The following is a 19,925-nucleotide window of genomic DNA, read 5'->3' as shown; positions in this document are numbered from 1 at the left end:
ATCTTCACTCCCTTACCCAAAAGGTGTTTAATACAGTAGAACAATGGTTTACATAGTGCTGCCCCGTCTTGAACCACAAAAAAACTAAACTCCTCCTTTTTACTGCTACTCGTAAGTCCTCCCCAATAGATTTCACAGGTTCTCTATTAGAAGACCGAAGATGCATTCTTTTGAATGTGTCTTGTTCGAATTCAAAAGCCTGAAATGGCAAAATATCGAAGCGGCTTTAAAGCGAATTCTTTCCCTGGGAAAGAATTTGCTAGGCCACTTCGTTATTTTCTGCACTGTAGTGCGGTCTTTGAGTTGGTATATTTAAGTAGGGGGGGTGGGGATGAAGCCCCCCACTTAATGTAATGTTTAAAGTATGTTTTTTTTTTTTTATTGTTGGAACAGCGATTTTTTTCCCTAGGAAAAAAATCGCTGTTCTGGCAGTAAGAAATTGTAAGCTTTCATTTACATAGGGTCGATTAATCACCGTTTGCTTTTTTAAGTGTTTGGTGATCTAATATAGACCCAATTTCAACATAACATCCAATAATGGTACTCTCGTATCCCCAGATCCAACTACCAAACAACTAGGTATCACCATAGACAACAACCTTAACTTCGACACCCATATCAATAATACTCTAAAAACTGTTAACAAAAAACTAGGATTAAAACCTTCCTTTCTCCTGCAGCTAGAATAACTACTGCTCACACTCATCTAATCTCTACACTCTTCTATGCCTCACTCATATATACTAATCTTTCTAAAAATAACCTCAACAAAATGGAAAACTTCTACAATAACATTGCCAGATTTGCTACAGGCAACCCATTCAGAACTCACCATTGTTATAATCTAAAGCAGCTAGGATGGCTTGAACTACAAACTCATCTTAAATTCCACCAACTGACCATTGCCCATAAGACCCTTTACCAACCTTCCAATACTTCTATATTATCTACCCTCATCATCCCCTATAATAATCTGAAGACCTTATGATCATCACATAAACTACTTGTAAAGATCCGTAAATCTAACAACAGGGCTGGGGACTCTCTCTTCTCTAATACTGTTGGAAGATCCTGGAACCTTCTTCCCAGTGAACTTTCCTCACTTTCCTCTATATCACTTTTCAAAAACAAACTGAAACTTTTCCTGAGAACACACTGGTCATGCCCCTGTACTAAACCTGACTAATCAACTGGCTCTTCTAACTAGGTTCTGCCTACCCTTTACTTCTCATTAACTAGTTCTATTTTCCTTAATAACAAAATGTTTTCCTTCTAGATAATGTTACTTACATCTACTGGATACTTATTATTGTGACAACTTTTTGTTGATATAATTATACAACAAGCTGCCTTCTTTGTTATATTATGTATTAAACCTGCATTTTGTATTTTACCTGCATTTTGCACTGTGTTATGAATTCTGCCCTCTTTGATAATTCTGTATTGTACCTGCAATGTGCATTGTATTATTTTTGTTTTCATGGAGCTTATCTCCCCGTGCCTCTACTGAAAATGGACATATATCCAGTTAGACTAGCCCGGTCAACAAATGTAAAATAAATAAAATAAAAATAAAACTCCTGCAGGTGAACGGCTCCTAAACAATATACACAACTAGTCTGCCCATCTGTCAAAGACATTTTTTGTGTACACGAGTCAAACTTTTTGAATCCAGACTGTTGGTCTCTTTTGTAGAATCCTTAGACATGATGAAGATTAGTCACAACTATTGTCAACAGTGCTAAGAAAATGCAGCTATAATGTACAGCCCTTATGCAATACAATAAGTACCAACAAACACAACAGAAGAGACAAAAAATTATTATTATTTTTAAATTTTATTGGGAAAGAAAAAGGGGCTAGAGGACAGGTCTCTAAGTTAAACAACAATCTCCTCTGACCTGAGGAGGTGCCTCTAACTAAAATGGCGAAGCCTTCAAAGTTTATGGAGTAAAATGGAATAGGGTGGGAGCCCTCTAATTAAAATGGGCTAAAATAAAAGCGGACAAAAAAGAATCCTCTACCACAAACAGATTAATTTAGGGTAAAATTAAATTCAGACAGGATAGTAAACAAAAGCCTGAGAAAGAACGACGGCCCACACAGAAACAGCAAAAAACAGCGAAAGAACCAACAGCACGCTCAAAACACTCAAAAAAGGGAACTTCTTGAAATCACTTAAACATAGCAAAGGTTTGACATGAAATATCAGTAAAGAAGTATAAAAATGAAACAAACTTAACCTGAACCAGCGAAAAGCAATCCCAAAGCAGCAAGTGGCAAACGAGATCTGGGTAACTGTCGCTAGACATCCTGGGATAGGGTATAGCCTTGAGCCAGTGAAAGCTCTTGAGCTTTAGCATGTGGCAGAGTCAAAAATGATGCTCAGTTCTGAACCAACCATCAAGAATGAAGGCGAGATAGGACAACATATCATATATAGTTAACAGGGGACCTGGGGAATGCAGGAACCATTAAAAGCATTGGTTTGAATGTGGTTAGATTTTTGTCAGTATTTTGTGTTTAGATGTTTTACAGTTTAGATATTTTACTGTTGACACACACACACACACACACACACATATATATATATATATATATATATATATATATATATATATATATGGTTCCCTATCAGAAGCCTGAAACACTATAAGCTTGAAAATCAAAATCCTGAAACCAAAAGCCTGAAAACTCAAAATCCCGAAAACCCAAAATCCTGAAACTCAAAATCCTGAAAACACAAAATGGACATGCTGACGTCATTGTGGCTTTGCTATTGTTAGCCCTGTGGTGTTAGGTCATGCGTTGGGTTCAGGTAAGTGTGCGGTTGGTTTTATGTTAGGGTTAGGGGCGGTTTAAGTGAGTTAGGATTAGGGCGCAGGTTAGGCATGTATGCAATAGTGACAAAAACTGAGGGTTAGGGGTGGTTTAAGTGAGTTAGGGTTAGGGCGTGGGTCAGGTGAGTGTGCGATAGTGACGGACCTTAGGGTTAGGGTTAGGGTCAGGGTCAGTCAGTAGATATTAGTGTCTTTATATTGACATATTAGCATTATTTGTGTTTTCAGGATTTTGAGTTTCAGGATTTTGGGTTTTCGGGATTTTGAGTTTTCAGGCTTTTGGTTTCAGGATTTTGATTTTCAAGCTTATAGTGTTTCAGGCTTCTGATAGGGAACCATATATATATATATATATATATATATATATACATATATATATATATATATATATATATATATATATATATATATATATACAAAATGCAAGATAAGAAATGTATAAAATACAGTGCAATCATACATATAATAAATAAAATCATATATATATATATATATATATATATATATATATATATATATGTGTGTGTGTGTGTGTGTGTGTGTATGAAATATCTGTATAAGATGCCACATTAAGAGGGACTTCTAAGCTGTCTTCAGAGTATTTTTTCCTGGAGGATCAAATACATTTTTTGATGCAGAATATGCTAAGTAGGAAATAAGAAACTTTATCCAACAAAAAGTGAGCCTGCAAGCAGAAAGTCTGCGATTCTCATTGTTCTGACAACAACGTTCATAGAGAAACTTTGCCTTGATAGTCCTGCTGTATATCTGTAAGTCAAGCTCCACTCGAGTAACCCACATGCGTGACCTCAACCTGGTCTGCAACATGGATAGGACTTGTTGGCAGGACAGATTTGTGTCCCAGAGACTCCCCCTTCTGTGGAATAGACTCCCTCTCCACGTCAAGTAGAGTACCTCATTAACCCTTTTTAATCACAACCTGGATAACTGGATGGGGAACAGAAAATACTCCCCTGGGATTCCACCTGTGTCCCTGCTAGACAGGGGCATCAGGTGCTAACTTGTCAGAACATTGGCTAAATTCTTGGCTAGGCTTGTAAGGGCCTCAGGGCCAATAGCCTAGTAACTTCCTATGAGCCTATGATCCTAAGACAAAATCATGAAAGCCATTAAAATGCTAACTTTCTTACATCTGCAAAGACATTAGCATGTTTTTTTTTCCATTAACACGTTTGGTGGGAGTCAAGAAGTCTGCAATTGAAGGCAGTTGCACATTCTGTTCAAAGACTCATTACTGACTACTTTTATATGGAGACAAGCTATCTGCAGATATTAACAATTCATTTTGAGTGTTCTGACAATTCTTTGAGAAATGTAAAATTTAAAGGTAAAATGGAAGCTCAGTAAAAAATAAAGTTTGAAGCTATGGAAAGTGAATATGAGACAATACCCTCCCTAGCAGCCTTAATACTTTAATGTGCATAATAGAACAATATACAATTTATAATTTAGTTTTCTTTAAAGGTAGACATTGCATTCTTTCTTAGGGGCTAACATTTAATGGTTTCTGAAGCATACATGCTGTTTACACATTTGCGGTGAATAGACATAAGAAAAGAACAGACAGTAATCTGTATAAGTGGAAACACAGGCTGTTGCTTGCACTTTAGCATGGGTAACCTTAATTTTAGGGTAAGTAATATCTGTGGATGCATCTGTCAATTTGAGAGAAATTGTTCCTATCTGAAGGCTAAATTTCATTTTTGAAGCTGTACATAGTCTTACGTTTGTTCTAAGTTAATAGGGAATGGGACCGCTCTGAAAATGTATTTCATTTTTTTATTTGAGGTGTTTCTTTAAAACAAAAAGTCTTGAAAATGTGAGATAGTTTCAAATGGAGAGAAGAAGAAACAGCTGTATTAAATATCAGCCCGCCAAACATTAGTGTTAACCTGTAACACAAACATTGGAATACACATTCAAAAAATGTCATGTATAATTGGTGGAAACAATAGCTTTTTTATTATATTGGCTATGCTATCTCTATTTTCTTGGAAAGTAAACAGCCTTACAGGTATAGACAAAAAGAAACAAGTACTGAATTATACTAAAGAATACACTGTGCAAATAGCAATGGTGCAACAGACAAACGGAAAGAAATAAGCAAGTGAATTTGACAAAGAAAGGATTTCAGGATGGAAATTCAGCATATCATCAGGGACAAAGGAAAACAGGAGTAATTATACTAATTGCTAGAGGAGATCCAATAGTGACAGAAGAGGGATAAAAAACAGTAATTGTAGATTTGTGGTAGTAAGGAGCTGTTGACCAGGGAGAAGGGTTATAATGGCATGTATTTACATTCCAAAAAGTGAGGTTATGGGGCTTAAGAAATGTTTAGGATAAATAATCAGCTTTCAGCAGAGAATATTACGTATAAGTAGGGACTAGAACTTGATTTGCAATAGTGAGGATGTATCCGGGAACCTAGCAGGGAAAATATAACAAAAGAGGGTAGATGTCTGAAGAAATTCAATAATAGGAACTCTGACAAAATGTTCATATTATTTCTCAAAATAACTACATAAAAATACATTTCACAGGAAGATTTGCATTTAATTGAATGCTTTGACATACATCCAATAATTATTTTAGATCATGCACCAATAAAAGCAAAGATAAAATTGAGGAGTAATGAAGTAAAACTTAGAGACTAGTGATTTCCTCCCTCCCTAACAGAGAGGAATTTAATGAATGAGTAATGGAAATTATTTGAGACTTTTTATGGAAGATACAAATATCTTCATATGTTATAGATTGTGAGTGGAATAAAATGAAAATGGAGTTTAAGAGCAGGGTAGAAATAAAAGAGAAAGACATATGGTTGAGAAATAATAGGAGTTACTTAGATGGTCTGACAAAGTTTAAAGTATTGCAGAATAAGGAAATTTCACAGAACAAGAAGAGGTGCAAATGTAGAATACTACAGAGAAAATATGGAGAATCTGGAAAATATGCATGCATTTAGAAAGATTTCTGTTAAGTGACTATTTTTTGATAATAACGCCAGGGCACTTTTAGCACAAGAAAGCAGAAAGAGTTGTTGCCAAATGTATGGAGCCTGTAACAAGAAAAATAACCAAAGATCCTGTAGAGATATTAGAGATATTATAGAAATGTTATGAATTTTTCGTATAAAGCAGAGACATGGAAATCAAGAAAGAGCAAACAATGGAAATATTTATGAAAAATTAATAATGCCAAGGTTAGTGGTAGTTGAGGCTCAACAACTTAACAGTTAAGATAGGAGGGGCTCAAATATAAATGGTGATGTACAATTAATCTTCAGGAAAGTCTCCAGGAACAGATAGTATTCCTGGAGGGAAGAAAATGATAAAGATCTGAAAGATTTTGATAAACACTATTTTAAAAAGAGGGAAAGCACCAAAATCGTGGATGAAAGCTGTGGTAGCTGTATTACCTAAGGATGGCAAATACCCAACAGACCTAGCTTCATACAGGCCAATTTTAATTTTACACCATGATTATAAAGTGTTTATGTCTATACTAGCTAAAGAATGACAAAAGTGTTGCCAAAATTGAAAGATATGGATGAATGTGGTTTTGTGGAGGGGAGACAAACATTTGACAACATTAACAGAACAATGATGATCCACAGGGAAGCAGAATGTAAGAAAATGCAGCTGATTGTTGGTGGGTAATAATGTAGAGAAAGCATTTGACAGAGTAAGCTGGGATTTTGAGTAGGGTAATGGAAACATTTGTATTCCCTGACAGAATAATACCATTAATTATGAGGATATATTTAGGATCAGAGGCAAGAATTAAAGTCGGAGGGTTGTCCTCTGATAAGTTGTGTCTGAATAGAGGAACCAGGTAAGGATGTCCTCTTTCCTCTTTGTTATTTGCTTTATATTCAGAGCCATTGGCAAAGAAAATAAGGGGCACAGAAATGCAGGGATATAACCGGTATGATAATTAAGAATAGTAGGCTTTATTTGCACATTATATTATTTTGTACCTGATTAATTCAGGAAAGGGCATTTCAGTGTTGTGGAATATTTTGGGATGGTTTCAAGTTTTTTTGGAATATAAAACTAAAGAAAAAAAAAAACAAAGGCTATAGACATAGACTATGTATCCACACACAAATTGGTTTAGCAATATCCATATTTATGAGGTCACAATACATAACATGGAGTATTTAGGAGTATGGATTAAAAAGGTTTCTGTTATGGCGCCTAAGGATATGTGGGAAGAGGCCAAACAAAAGATGATACAAAGCTTGAGAAAATGGAAAGTCTTGTTTATGGATATGGATAGTAAGATACAAGCAATGAAAAAGTTTTTAGTCACTTTAATTTTAAATACAGGTCAGACATATTTTTATCAACGAAATAAAAAAACAAAAGAAAAAAACAAGAATGAAAAAAACACAGCCCAGCAGTTCAGGACCCGAAATTAGCAGCTACTTAATCCAACTTGTTCCAACCAAGGTGAAATTACTGGCGAAGGTCTTTGAAACAAACAGTCTTTATTGAAACAAAATTACTCCAAGCGCTTTCACCCGTATATTATCGGGCTTTTTCAAGGAAAATCACTCAGCAACATGTGCGCATCCAGTATTCACTTTACAGATAGGGCCAGCACTGCAGTTCTTCCTTCTTTCAGTTGTTATTTTATTTTAGTTAATTCACAGTTTGCTGGTTTAGTTAACTCTGCTACTCAAAGTCCATTTTCAGAGGGGACCTTAGTTTTGGCAAACTCCTTTGTGGTTTAGAATTTCAGTCCAGTGTGTTAAGCAGTAGTAAAGTTCCTTGTCTAATGCAAGTCCACATGGCTAAATAGCAAAGGTACTTGTTTAATTCCAAACCACATGGCTGAACAGTAACGTTTCTTTTTTAATTAAAGACCACAAGGCTGGATAGTAAAGTTCTTCGTTTAATTCCAGTCCACAAGGCTGAATGGTAGAGTTCTTTATCTCAGTAGCAGATGCAGAGTCCACACTGTCTCTGAATTAGTCTTTTTAAACATTGTAGTACTTTAGAGACAGGGTATAGTTATACAACTTTTAGTTAGCCATACCTGTAGACTCCTGGCCCTTTGAGATAAAGTATACAATCTATTTTGTTAAGGTGAAGCAGTTTTCCTCAAGAAACCATCAACACTTCCAGTATTTACATTTAGACAAAGACTTTTTTTTTTTTAAATACACTTTGCTGTACTGAGGTTACTATAACCAATTCTTACATGCTTCTTTCTGGAGGTGATACAGCTTAATTGATTTCTAGCAGCTCCACTGACAACACCCTCCTCTTAAAGTTGCCTTTGCCTTGCACTGTTGAGTTTACACAGTCCAAGTCAGTTATTTGTAACTGTAAGTTATTTGTATTTATAACTGACTTGGACTGTGTAAACTCAACAGTGCAAGGCAAAGGCAACTTTAACAGGAGTGCATTGTCAGTGGAGCTGCTAGAAATCAATTAAGCTGTATCACCTCCAGAAAGAAGCATGTAAGACTTGGTTATAGTAACCTCAGTACAGCAAAGTGTATTAAAAAAAAAAAAAAAAAAAGTCTTTGTCTAAATGTAAATACTGGAAGTGTTGATGGTTTCTTGAGGAAAACTGCTTCACCTTAACAAAATAGATTGTATACTTTATCTCAAAGGGCCAAGAGTCTACAGGTATGGTTAACTAAAAGTTGTATAACTATACCCTGTCTCTAAAGTACTACAATGTTTAAAAAGACTAATTCAGAGACAGTGTGTACTCTGCATCTGCTACTGAGATAAAGAACTCTACCATTCAGCCTTGTGGACTGGAATTAAACGAAGAACTTTACTAGCCAGCCTTGTGGTCTTTAATTATAAAATAAATGTTACTGTTCAGCCCTGTGGTTTGGAATTAAACAAGTACCTTTGCTATTTAGCCATGTGGACTTGCATTAGACAAGGAACTTTACTACTGCTTAGCACACTGGACTGAAATTCTAAACCACAAAGGAGTTTGCCAAAACTAAGGTCCCCTCTGAAAATGGACTTTGAGTAGCAGAGTTAACTAAACCAGCAAACTGTGAATTAACTAAAATAAAATAACAACTGAAAGAAGGAAGAACTGCAGTGCTGGCCCTATCTGTAAAGTGAATACTGGATGCGCACATGTTGCTGAGTGATTTTCCTTGAAAAAGCCTGATAATATACGGGTGAAAGTGCTTGGAGTAATTTTGTTTCAATAAAGACTGTTTGTTTCAAAGACCTTTCGGCCGTTGCCAGTAATTTCACCTTGGTTGGAACAAGTTGGATTAACTAGCTGCTAATTACGGGTCCTGAACTGCTGGGCTGTGTTTTTTACATATTTTTATCAGTCAGAGAAGAAGTTGTGGAAAACAATTAATAAAGAGTTGAAGGAATTTATTTGGGAAGGGAATATCAGTTAAGTGGGATATGTTGATCCTTCCAATAGAACAAAGTGGATTAAGATTACCTGATTTAAAGGGATATTTTAGAGCTACATGGTTAAGGCTCAAATGTATAACACAAGCAGAAGGTTATTTATTAATTAATTTATTTATTTAACATTTGTTTACCTGGAAAGTCTGATTGAGTCAGAGCCCATTTTCAGTGGAGACCTGGGGAGAAACTTTCCATTCAAAATGGAAAGGGATAATGATGAAGCAGGAGAGAAGTTCAATAAAGAGCAGGAGCATAGGATTTTAGATGCAGAATCTTATGGAGAATAATAACCATACAGAATATTATATTCATAAAGAATAATAAGGTATTCTAAGAACTAAGCCAACATGAGTATGCAGAAAGGAGATTTTGCCAGTAGATATGACTGCAAGTTAGGTAGAGAAAATAGGCAGCAGGGGGCCTTGAATTTACTGAAGAAAACTGGCAAAGAAACTAAGGTATTTGGAGCAAACAACTAGAGAGGGAAAGGTAACAGAGTGGGATGAGGCCAAGAAGATGTTTGGACTTCAGACTAGAGAATGCCTTCCCTACCACAGATTAATATCAGAGTATAGGCAAGGAAAAAGGCATAGGGGAATATTAAGCACACAACCTGCTCTGGTGGAATTTTAAGTTTAATCCAGAACAAATGTTGGAGATGTACTGGGAAGAAAGAGATAAATTGGAATATATGTTTTGTGAGTGTAATAAGTTGGCAGATTTAAAAGGTTCCCTACAGAATACTCTCTCAGAAATAATGGATATGCAATTCAATGCAATTGTGAATATGACTCTTTTGAACTGTGACACAGGTTCTCAATTCCCTAGACATAATAAGGCCTTAATAATTTAATTTAATTTAATTAATTTTATTATGTTGGCTGCCAAAAAGTAATTACTAGAAATGGAAATCAATATCTAAACCAAGTATATGAAGCATTAACTATTATAAAAATGATAAAATAACTGGAAGAGCAATCTTTTGGAAAAGGAAAAGAGAGAATTGAATAAAGATAAATGGAAATTATGGGAAGAATACATGCAGAATAATGCTCAAGAGGAGAAGGAGTGACGTTTGAGGGAACGCAGGAATTGAACAAAATATACACTGTTGGACTGACAATAGTTATAAAGATAAGCTATGGGATGTATAATGTATGTAAAAGTTTTTGTTAATATATGTTTGCCTATGCCATAAGTGATAATTCAGTAAAGATGTTTAAAAAAGATGACACATTAAGAGAATGAGAAATGTTTCTTGAATGTATTCTATTATTCCTGATATTGGATGTTAAGTTACCTAACCATTGTATTGCTAGCAGTTGCAGGTAGATTTGGTAAAGACATGCTGCTTAAGTGCATCTCTGAAGCATTTAATGGTTTCTAAATTGTTATGCCATTTGGTAGGTGGTTCCAAGTAGCAGGTCCCAGTCTATAAAAGGCTTTCTAACCTACAGCACTTTTAAATGGGGAGTGTACTAGAGAGAAATTTTTGTCCTGTATACTTCTGAGTACATAAGGTTTGACTTGTAAAGGTAGTTTTACTCTTAAAAGAGGGGCAGTAACTGTGTTTCAGAACCTTATATATTAGACACCTTACAAAAAAAGTGGCCATGTGAGGCACTGAAATCCAAATATAATATTTTAGCAAATTGCAATGGTGCACTTGGGGGTCTGCTAATAGAATTAATCTGCATATGTTTTTTCATCTGCTGTTTGTATTCTGTTGAGTATTGTAGGTTAAATGCAGAAGCACTGCTCTGCACAATACTGTAGCAAATTATCTAAAAGGAACTTTCTGTGCATTGAAGGAAGAGAAATAGAAGAAAATATGATACTTCTAATTTTCTGTGTTCTTCTCTGCTTATGTGTAGTTGTAAATCTGGACAGAAGAGAAGAGAAGATGATAGAAAAGAAGAGAAGAGGACAGGAGAAGTTTGCAGGTGGCCTTACTCACTAGAGTAAATTTTCTATTTTATAAAATTAATGCAATTATATTAAAAATGGATAATACTGAAACACTGTGTGTGTGTGTGTGGTGTGCATATATGTACATATAAACATCTGATATCCTTACAACATCTACTGCTATGGTAAGTTAATGTATGCAACTGTACTTTCCTAGGTCCCTAACTATACCTTTGTTTTGCACTGGTGTTTTGTCTATACAGTAAAGGGGGGGGGGGGGGCTTGTCTACCAAACATGATGATACTACACTTTTTTTTATTTACATTTAGCCCATTTTAGTACACCAGGTGTTTACAAGGGAAAGTTCATTCTGAAGGGTTTCAATGTCAGAGCATAACTTAACTAAAAGCCCCATTTTGCAGCCATCTGCAGACTTTGTTAGCTGGAGATATTGACTCTCTGCTTGGAGATCTAAAAAGTAAGTGCTAAAAAGGTGAGGTCCCAGCAATGAGTTGTAAGACACATTGCTAGTCACTTTCATGCCCCCCCCCCATTTTATTGTATAGACAAAACATGTTTGGTTAGTCTACAAAGCTTCAGGCTTCTTCCTCATGCACACTATATCCAGTCTCAACAAGATATTACATACTAGTATAAAACTCGATAAAACAACAAAAAGTCAAGACTTAGCCTAAGACCATGGATAAAAAAAAACTGTAAAACCAAATACAAAATGCAATCTAATACTCACAAGTCTCAATACTCAAAGTCCTTGTTCCTGAAAGATGAAAGTGCTCGATAAAATCTCTTGTGAGTACTGGATTATGCTAGTATTAGAGAAATGTATGTGCATGCCAAAATTCAGAGCTTTCTTTTTTCTGAAGTAATAATGTTATATCATGTCAGAAGTGCAAATGTAAGACAAAGGATACCCTACTCCAGTCAGAGACAATACAGAAAAACACAGGGACGGAGAGAGGGTGCTATCACTGCAACAGTGATCTATTTGAGCATCTACTGTTATGGTAAATTAATCTACACATTTATACTATATTAATCATTAGCTCACTGTTGCAGTAACCATAACTGTATGGGACAATTACCAAAGCTCAGAAAGAAAGGGTGGATAGACAAGGGACAGAGTCTACGAGTTTCTGGAGAATAACTCTAGCAAACCCTGCCCTAGCTCTGGAAAATGAGTCAGGCTTGTAATGCTTAGTAAAAGTTTGCCCAGAGGAGTAAATAGCTAACTCTAGAGTAGATCTAGAGTCCACCTCTTTCCCCAAAGCCTCAGAAATGACCACAGCTCTTGTAGAATGAACACTGACATTCTGAGGGGGACTTTTGCCATGGTTTAACTAACAAACTGTCTGAAAATGCCACTTAGACATTGTTTGCTTAGACACTGTCTGATATTTTTTTTGCTTACCATCACAGTAAACAAAAAAAAAATGGTTAGATTTTTCTAAAATCATTAGTCTCGTCCAAATATTGCTTCTTTGTTTTTAGATGCAGAGTGCAACACAGGGAGATGAACAGTTGGGCTGAGGGTAAATTCAAAAATAACCTTGTAAGTAAAGTAAAGGTTGGTTCTAAGACTCATCTTGTCTTTATGCAACATAAATAAAAAGAAATTGGGCTGTCATGCATCCATCCACAACACCCTTTTCTTTTTTTATACATTGAGTTGAGATGACAATCATCTAGTGCCAATGTTCACACTGCCAGGTGGCTAGCCCTGTCGCAAATTCAGATATCTGTCTAGAAGTCACAGCAATAAGTAAATCAATATCCCAAGTTAGACGTTTCAGAAGAGATAGAGTTAACTTCTCCAACGCAAAATTTAGATCATAGGAAGGTGTCACTTGCTTTCTAGATGGACTAATATGTAATGCCCCTTCTAAAAACTGTTTGACTTGGAATAAAGAAGAAAGGAGGATTCAACGGTATTCAGGCAGAAATAAATGGTAGAAAGGTATACCTTGATAAAAGTGCATCCAAGGCCTGAAATGAGTAATTGACATAGGTACTGAAGAACCAGAGGAACCCCTTCTTTGTATGGGTCCTGTTCTCTTTTATGGCACCAACTAGAAAATCTTTTCCATTTGGCTAGGTTTCATTTTCTAGTAGCAGGTTTTCATGCCTCCTTTAAAACCTGATGTACATCCTCAGAAAAAAAGGCAACAAAATGGGATCAGAAACCTATCATTCATGCAGATAGATGGAGATTTTGTATGTTGGGATGGATGAGGGATCCCTTGTCCTGTGTGAGCAAGTCTGCTTTGTGAGGTAGCTTTGGGAACTGGTTCTGGCCAGATACAAGAGAAGGGAGAAGCAATGTAATCCTGGCCAAAGGGAGACAACAGAAGCATCTTTGGCAAGTCCTTCTCGACCTTTAGTAGGACTTTGGATATCAGAAAAAAGGAAAATTCCAGATTAAGAGAAAGAGAATGGTTCATTTTCCAGGCCTATTTGCAAGGTCTCCTGGAAAATAATTGCTGTAGTCATCTGTTGAGATGGAGGGCAAACAGATCTACTTGGGGAGTTCCCCACACAGACAGACAATCTCCTGGAAAAGTTCTGGGTGTAGCATCCACTCAAGGAAGGTAAACCTCAGATCTGCTCAAACAGTCTGCTGTTTTGTTCTGCTGTGATGGAGTTCATGTAGCATATAGTTAGATTGTGCTAAATTGCCAATTCCCAGGCAATCACAGCTAGTCTGCAAAGGGGATAGGAACTTGTCCTCCCTTATCTGCTTATACAGCACTCTACTATGGTGTTGTCTGTTATCACTAACATTGGCCCAATAACTAATTTAGAACTCTAAGAGCTTTTATTAGGGCAATCATTTCCTTGAGATTCATGTGTTCATGTTTGAAATAAGGCTTCCGCTGCATTTAAAGCATTCTCTAAAGGCCCGTGAGACACGTGGGATAATTACTGTTTTTTAAGAATCCATGCTAAGGAACTTGTGATATTTTTGTGATTCTGAAACCACCTTTTCATTTAAATACATTTTTAATTTTGGAGATTGTCTCTAAAACAGATTTCTTCATTAGGAGATTCTAGGGAAAAAGTATCTTCAGAGAAGAGTCATAGTCTAGACCCTCATTTTCAGAGTCTGAGGGAGCTTCCTTTTCAGATGAAGTGGAAGAAGAAGCTGGAAGAAAAGGCTGAAGAGACCGAATGGCTTAAAGCCATTACTATTTAAAATAAACCCTTTGCAAAACTGAACCAATCCTCCTGGGAACCATTTTGAACAGAGGGGGTAGTTTTCTGTGTGCACTTTTAGAGGTTGCAAGTATTAAGGTTTTGAGAGAGGAATCCGTACGCCAGACTTACATAAGTAACCTGGCCAGTACTTGGGAATATGCCCCCCTCATCCTCATACAGTATAAAACACAAATCTTTCTTCCAGGCAAGCTCTGTCTGATAAATGTACTCAAGGGATGTGTTATGTTCAGGTACCTTAGCAGTCTCTAGAGTGGATGTGCCAGAGAGATCAAGAAACACAGACAGCTGCTGCTTAGGCACCTCAGTGGAGTCATCAGTCTTAAACCACAGAAAAAAGGAAGACAGCTGGAGTTCTTCAGTAACCTCTTTAGTCAACTTTGTTTTCATTTACTGCTGGGGGGTGGTACACTGATATGGAATCCAGTGCCTTGACTGCATGTGCCAAGATCTTCACACACTTTTTTTTTTTTCAAATAAGATCTTCAGGGAGTTTAACCTACTACTATTTGGTTTAGGAGTAGAGGGGAGACAAATTTGACAGAACAAACTGTCATTCTGTTCACTAAGACAAAACACAGCTTGTATGAGAATCCTTATATGGAATTTTCCTATAATAAGAGCAGTTTGCCCTTTCTGACAAATAAAAGATTTTTTGACATAACTTTTACAGAGAAAAAGGAAAGTTCCCTAAAAGGGACACTTATCTGCATGAGATTATAGCTAAAGCTGACCACAGATTCTAATGTTTCTGAGCTGACGAAAGTATGCATAAGCATACATATGCAAGAAAGTCTCAATTCCAGTCTCACATAGACCTACCACGACAGCAAACCAAGCACATAAACACACAAAAACATACTTGGAGGCTCTAAATAAAAATCTGCCTAAGCAGCAGAGACCTCCAAAGCAGACACCCAAGCAACCGCTACCCCAAAACAAAACACGTGCAACACATAGCTCACAAAGCCAGTGTGCCGAACAGTCACAGCCCTTAAGGCTAAACAACACACCTTATACACTTGTAATAGGTGACTATCATCAGGCACACTGACGCCCCACTCACCAGGCTGAACAAGGAGAAGGTCACGGTGAGCTGCCTGTTGGGCGCTAGGATCCGCCATATAACACAAGCACTCAGGTCACTCCGAGGCAAGTACAAATATGACTCAGTCATTGTCCATGCTGGTGTGAATGACCTGAGACGTACCTCCCTAGACTACATGAAAAGAGACATAGAGGAGCTCTCTGAGCATGTAGCCCAGGCCGGTATGACCCTGACCTTGAGTAGCATCTTACCCTCACCAAGAATGATGCCACAGTATGAAGACAAGATTATCAATTTCAACAATTGGCTTAAGTATTGGTGTAATTCAAAGGGGATCCAATGCCTGTCAGCCTGGGATGACATGCTCGACAAGCCACGATGCTTCGCTAGGGACGGCTTGCACCTGTCACCCCTGGGCTTTTGGATATTGGCAAAGGCTCTTGCTACCCCCATAGTGCCTTTTTAGGCAAGGCTCAAAAGACAAACCCACCTCCATAGGTATCACAAGGGATAAGAAACTAAGAGTAATGCTACTCAACGCCAGAAGTCTAAACCTCAAGATGCACGCACTCGAAACTCTCCTTAGCATGGAGAACATTGATAACTGTGCAGTAACAGAAACCTGGTTCAAGGCTCTCGAGAGCACCCCAGCACTACCAGGTTATACCTCATACCATGCTTTTTGGCCCCAAAACTTGGACCGAACCACAAAAGGAGGGGGAGTATCAATATTCGTCAAAGATACCCACACCACCAGGTTGGTGGCACAGCACGAAGCATCAGAGACTATCCATGTGCAACTAACAGTGGGTAAAACTACATTCCAGTTTATAGCCTGCTACAGACCACCCTCCCAAACCCAGGAACCCCACTCAACCTTCCTGAGAACACTGGAAAATATGAAGGTCTCTCCAAACACCATTATATTGGGTGACTTCAACTACCCAACCATAGACTGGGAGCATTACTCTAGCTCCAACACCCTAGCCCAAAGGTTCCTAGAATTTATAAACTCAAATGCTATGGAACAACTTGTTACCACTCCCACAAGAGGGGAAAACATACTGGACCTGATCATCACCAACATGGGGACTCTATGCTCCAGACCAGAAGTGTATCCCTCACTGGTAAGATCAGACCATAAACTAATCTCACTGGATATTCACATCCGGACCCCACCCCATGCCCAGAAAACCACAGTGAAAAACTTTTCTAAAGCAAATTTCACACTTCTCAAAACCAAGGTGGAATCCTTCAAAGCCCCCGGGCCTGTGGATAATACGGCCCAGACCACAAAATCCTTTATAAACGCATTCTATGAACACCTTCAGGAATGCATGGATCATGCAATCCCAAATAAAACCAAGACCCAATCCTCCAAAGGCAGATGTCCTGTCTGGTGGACCCCAGCCATAGACAAACTATACAATAGAAAGAGGAAGCTACTACATGATAGAGCAAAATCCCAAAAAGGGAAGGCATCTCTGATCAGTATTAGCAAAAAACTACGGGCACTCATAAAATCGTCTAAGGCCAGCTTCGAGATATAAATTGCACAGGACACTAAGGATAATCACAAGGCTTTCTTTAGTTATGTTAGGAACCTGGGTGGGAATTCCCAGATATGCTCAGAATTAGTCCAAAATGACAAAAAATACACCAAACCCACAGACATTGTCAACATCCTAGCTGACATGTTTAGCGCAAACTCCCCCCCAAAAGGGTTAATATCTATCCCAGCAGAGTGCTGCCCCCTGACATCTCAGATGCTCAGGTAAGAGCTGCCCTCTCCAAAGCAAGAAACACAGCATCAATGGGACCAGACAGTGTCCCGGGCTGCGTCCTACATGAACTCCAAGAAGAGCTAAACCCAAACCTAAAACTACTGTTCAATCTCAGCCTTACTACAGGATATGTACCCAAAGAGTGGCGTACAGCAACAGTGGTCCCTCTCCACAAAGGTGGTGCCTCAACAGATCCTGGAAACTATCGCCCAATAAGTCTCACTAGCTTGGTCTGCAAAGCTATGGAAAGGATCATCATGGACCTTATGAATAAAGATATTGGGGACCTGCAGACACTGGATCCTACCCAGTTCGGCTTTGTTAAGGGCAGATCCTGCCTCTTGAACCTGGTTGATTTCTTTGAAACAGTCACCAAGTCCATTGACAAGGGGAAGGTGGTCCACACAGCCTACCGGGACCTCGCAAAAGCCTTTGATACAATACCCCACTCGGGCATTATAGATAAGCTCACCAGCTTAAATATAAACCCCTATGTCACTAGATGGGTTGCAAACTGGCTCAAGGACAGAACCCACATGGTTAGAATAGCTGGAGCCATGTCAGACTCCAAACCAGTTACAAGTGGTGTCCCACAAGGCTCAGTCCTGGGACCTCTCTTGTTCGGTATATATTTCTCGGAGGTACAGGCCAACATGGAAGGACTGTGGCTGACCAAGTTCGCAGATGACTGCAAACTGGGCGCCATAATAGACTCTCCAGCCGACACAAGCATCCTCCAAAAGGGCCTCATAGAAACAGACAACTGGTGCCAGAGCCATGGCCTCAAGCTAAACGCCAAAAAGTGTATAGTCATCCCCTTTGGCAAAAACAAAGTGCCCACAAATTACCACATAGGTGGTAATCCATTAAGTACAGAAGAAGTAATTAGGGACCTGGGTACCCAAGTTGATATTAATCTCTCATTTGACAACCATGTGGCCAAAGTGGTTAGAAAAACATTTTATATAGCCCACCTTATCATGAAGGGATTCACATCTAGATCAGGGGAGGTCATCGTGCCTCTTTACTCATCCCTCATCAAGCCCATAATTGAGTACAATGCCCCTTTTGGGATATACCTTACCAGACACCTGCAGCAACTGGAAAGACCCCAAAAGTACCTCACCAAGAGGATCAAGGGGCTCAAACAGATGCTGTATGCTGCCCAGTTAAAGAAACTCCAGCTCTACTCCGTGGCATACCGCCTGCTCAGAGGAGATCTGTGCCTGACGTATAAAGCCATGTCCAACCCGGAATTAATGGACATGCTGCACCTCTGAAAATCCAAATCCCATCGAGCTACGCGCTTGAGGGACTTGAACCTCAGCACTGAAATAAATAGGACATGCTGGAGGGACAGATTCATAACCCAGAGGCTCCCTTCACTCTGGAATAAAATCCCAGTCCAGGTTAGGCAGAGTCCCTCATTGACTCTCTTCAAGAGGAATCTTGATGAGTGGATGGGAGATCGTAGGTTTACCCCGGGTATCACTTCTGTGTCACTGTTAGACAGAGGCACAGTATACTAACCTTGAAAAAGGGCATAGCAAAATTAGTTTAATATGGGTGGCGAATGCCATACACACTCTGGCTAGGCTTATAAATGTCCTAGGGCAGATAGCCTAGTATGAACCTATGAACCTAAAGCTCTGAGTTTTTATTCACCTATATATCCCTCGTGTACTAGCAGGTAATCTTATACTTGGGGCAGATGTATGGTGCAAGTGGAAGGAGCCTGAGGCTTTGCAGTCTGACTAGATATCCCATATCCTTGGTAGAATATGCAGCAGCGGCCTTAGCTCAGCTGGTGCCCTAGGCAAAAGGGCTCCATTTCGCCCCCACACCACCCAGGTGCCCCCATCCTGGTCTACCTACACCAAATAAATACTGGAAAAGCGCCCCTGATACAGTGGCGCCCTAGGCGGCTGCCTAGTTGGCCTATGCCCTAAGGCCGGCTATGAGAATATGTCCTATACAGTTGTAACTACTGCAACATTGATCTAATGAAGAACATATTGACTTTCATGTGACAACAGTTGTCAGTAATGCATTTTATCTGGCTTAGCAAATTGCCAAAGGAATATCATAAAGCTCTATTATTATCTATCTACCTATCTCTCCCTCTCTCTCTGAGAGGTTTTCATGAAAAAAATGCTTTTTAAAACTGCTGTTACCTGCAGGTTTGGCAGGCATGTTGTTTGATTAATTAACTTATTCAGTTTACACTCTGCAAATTTTGTGCTGACTTATTGTAGGGAACCTATTCCAGATCATGCTACAATCCCAAATACATAATGCTCACCAACCTGGAAGAAACTGTTTCAGCCTCCCATGCAGCATACAGAAAAAGGTATTACTTATTATCTCAGATGATGAATGTCTTTTCAAAAACTATCACCATACAAATTAAAGACCTATATAAACAAAGCTAAAAATATGAGTATGATCTTACCTAGTGTCTCCCTGAAAGTAGCTCGCCATCCACCTGCAGTTATAGAGGAGTCAGTCTTAAACACCAAAAAGAGAGTGTTGCCAGTAGATTTCAGGATTGGTGGAATAGCTGAACCACAGAATTTGCCTAGAAGAGGAGCGTAGATGTCTGACCCATCATACACAGCAACATAGTCAAAGCTGCAAGTTGATGAAGCCTCAAGATGGAACTGGTTGAATCTACAGTCA

General features: G+C 38.5%; 1 protein-coding gene across 1 annotated transcript in view; it reads right to left on the bottom strand.

Moving 5' to 3' along the window:
• Positions 1–19,925, bottom strand: part of LOC122792709 (cubilin-like) — a 3,134,001-nt gene that overhangs the window by 424,349 nt on the left and 2,689,727 nt on the right. Inside the window, exon 60 of the mRNA XM_044060295.1 lies at positions 19,699–19,916. Within this exon, the coding sequence (XP_043916230.1) occupies positions 19,699–19,916 (218 nt within the window). The remainder of the gene's footprint in view (positions 1–19,698; positions 19,917–19,925) is intronic.

The sequence above is a fragment of the Protopterus annectens genome, chromosome 2.part0 (genome assembly GCF_019279795.1).
Source record: "Protopterus annectens isolate FY-2018-M chromosome 2.part0, PAN1.0, whole genome shotgun sequence".
Lineage (NCBI taxonomy): Eukaryota > Metazoa > Chordata > Ceratodontiformes > Protopteridae > Protopterus > Protopterus annectens.
The sequence above is the reverse complement of the archived record's forward strand: the minus strand, read 5'-3'. Positions and strand labels throughout refer to the sequence as shown.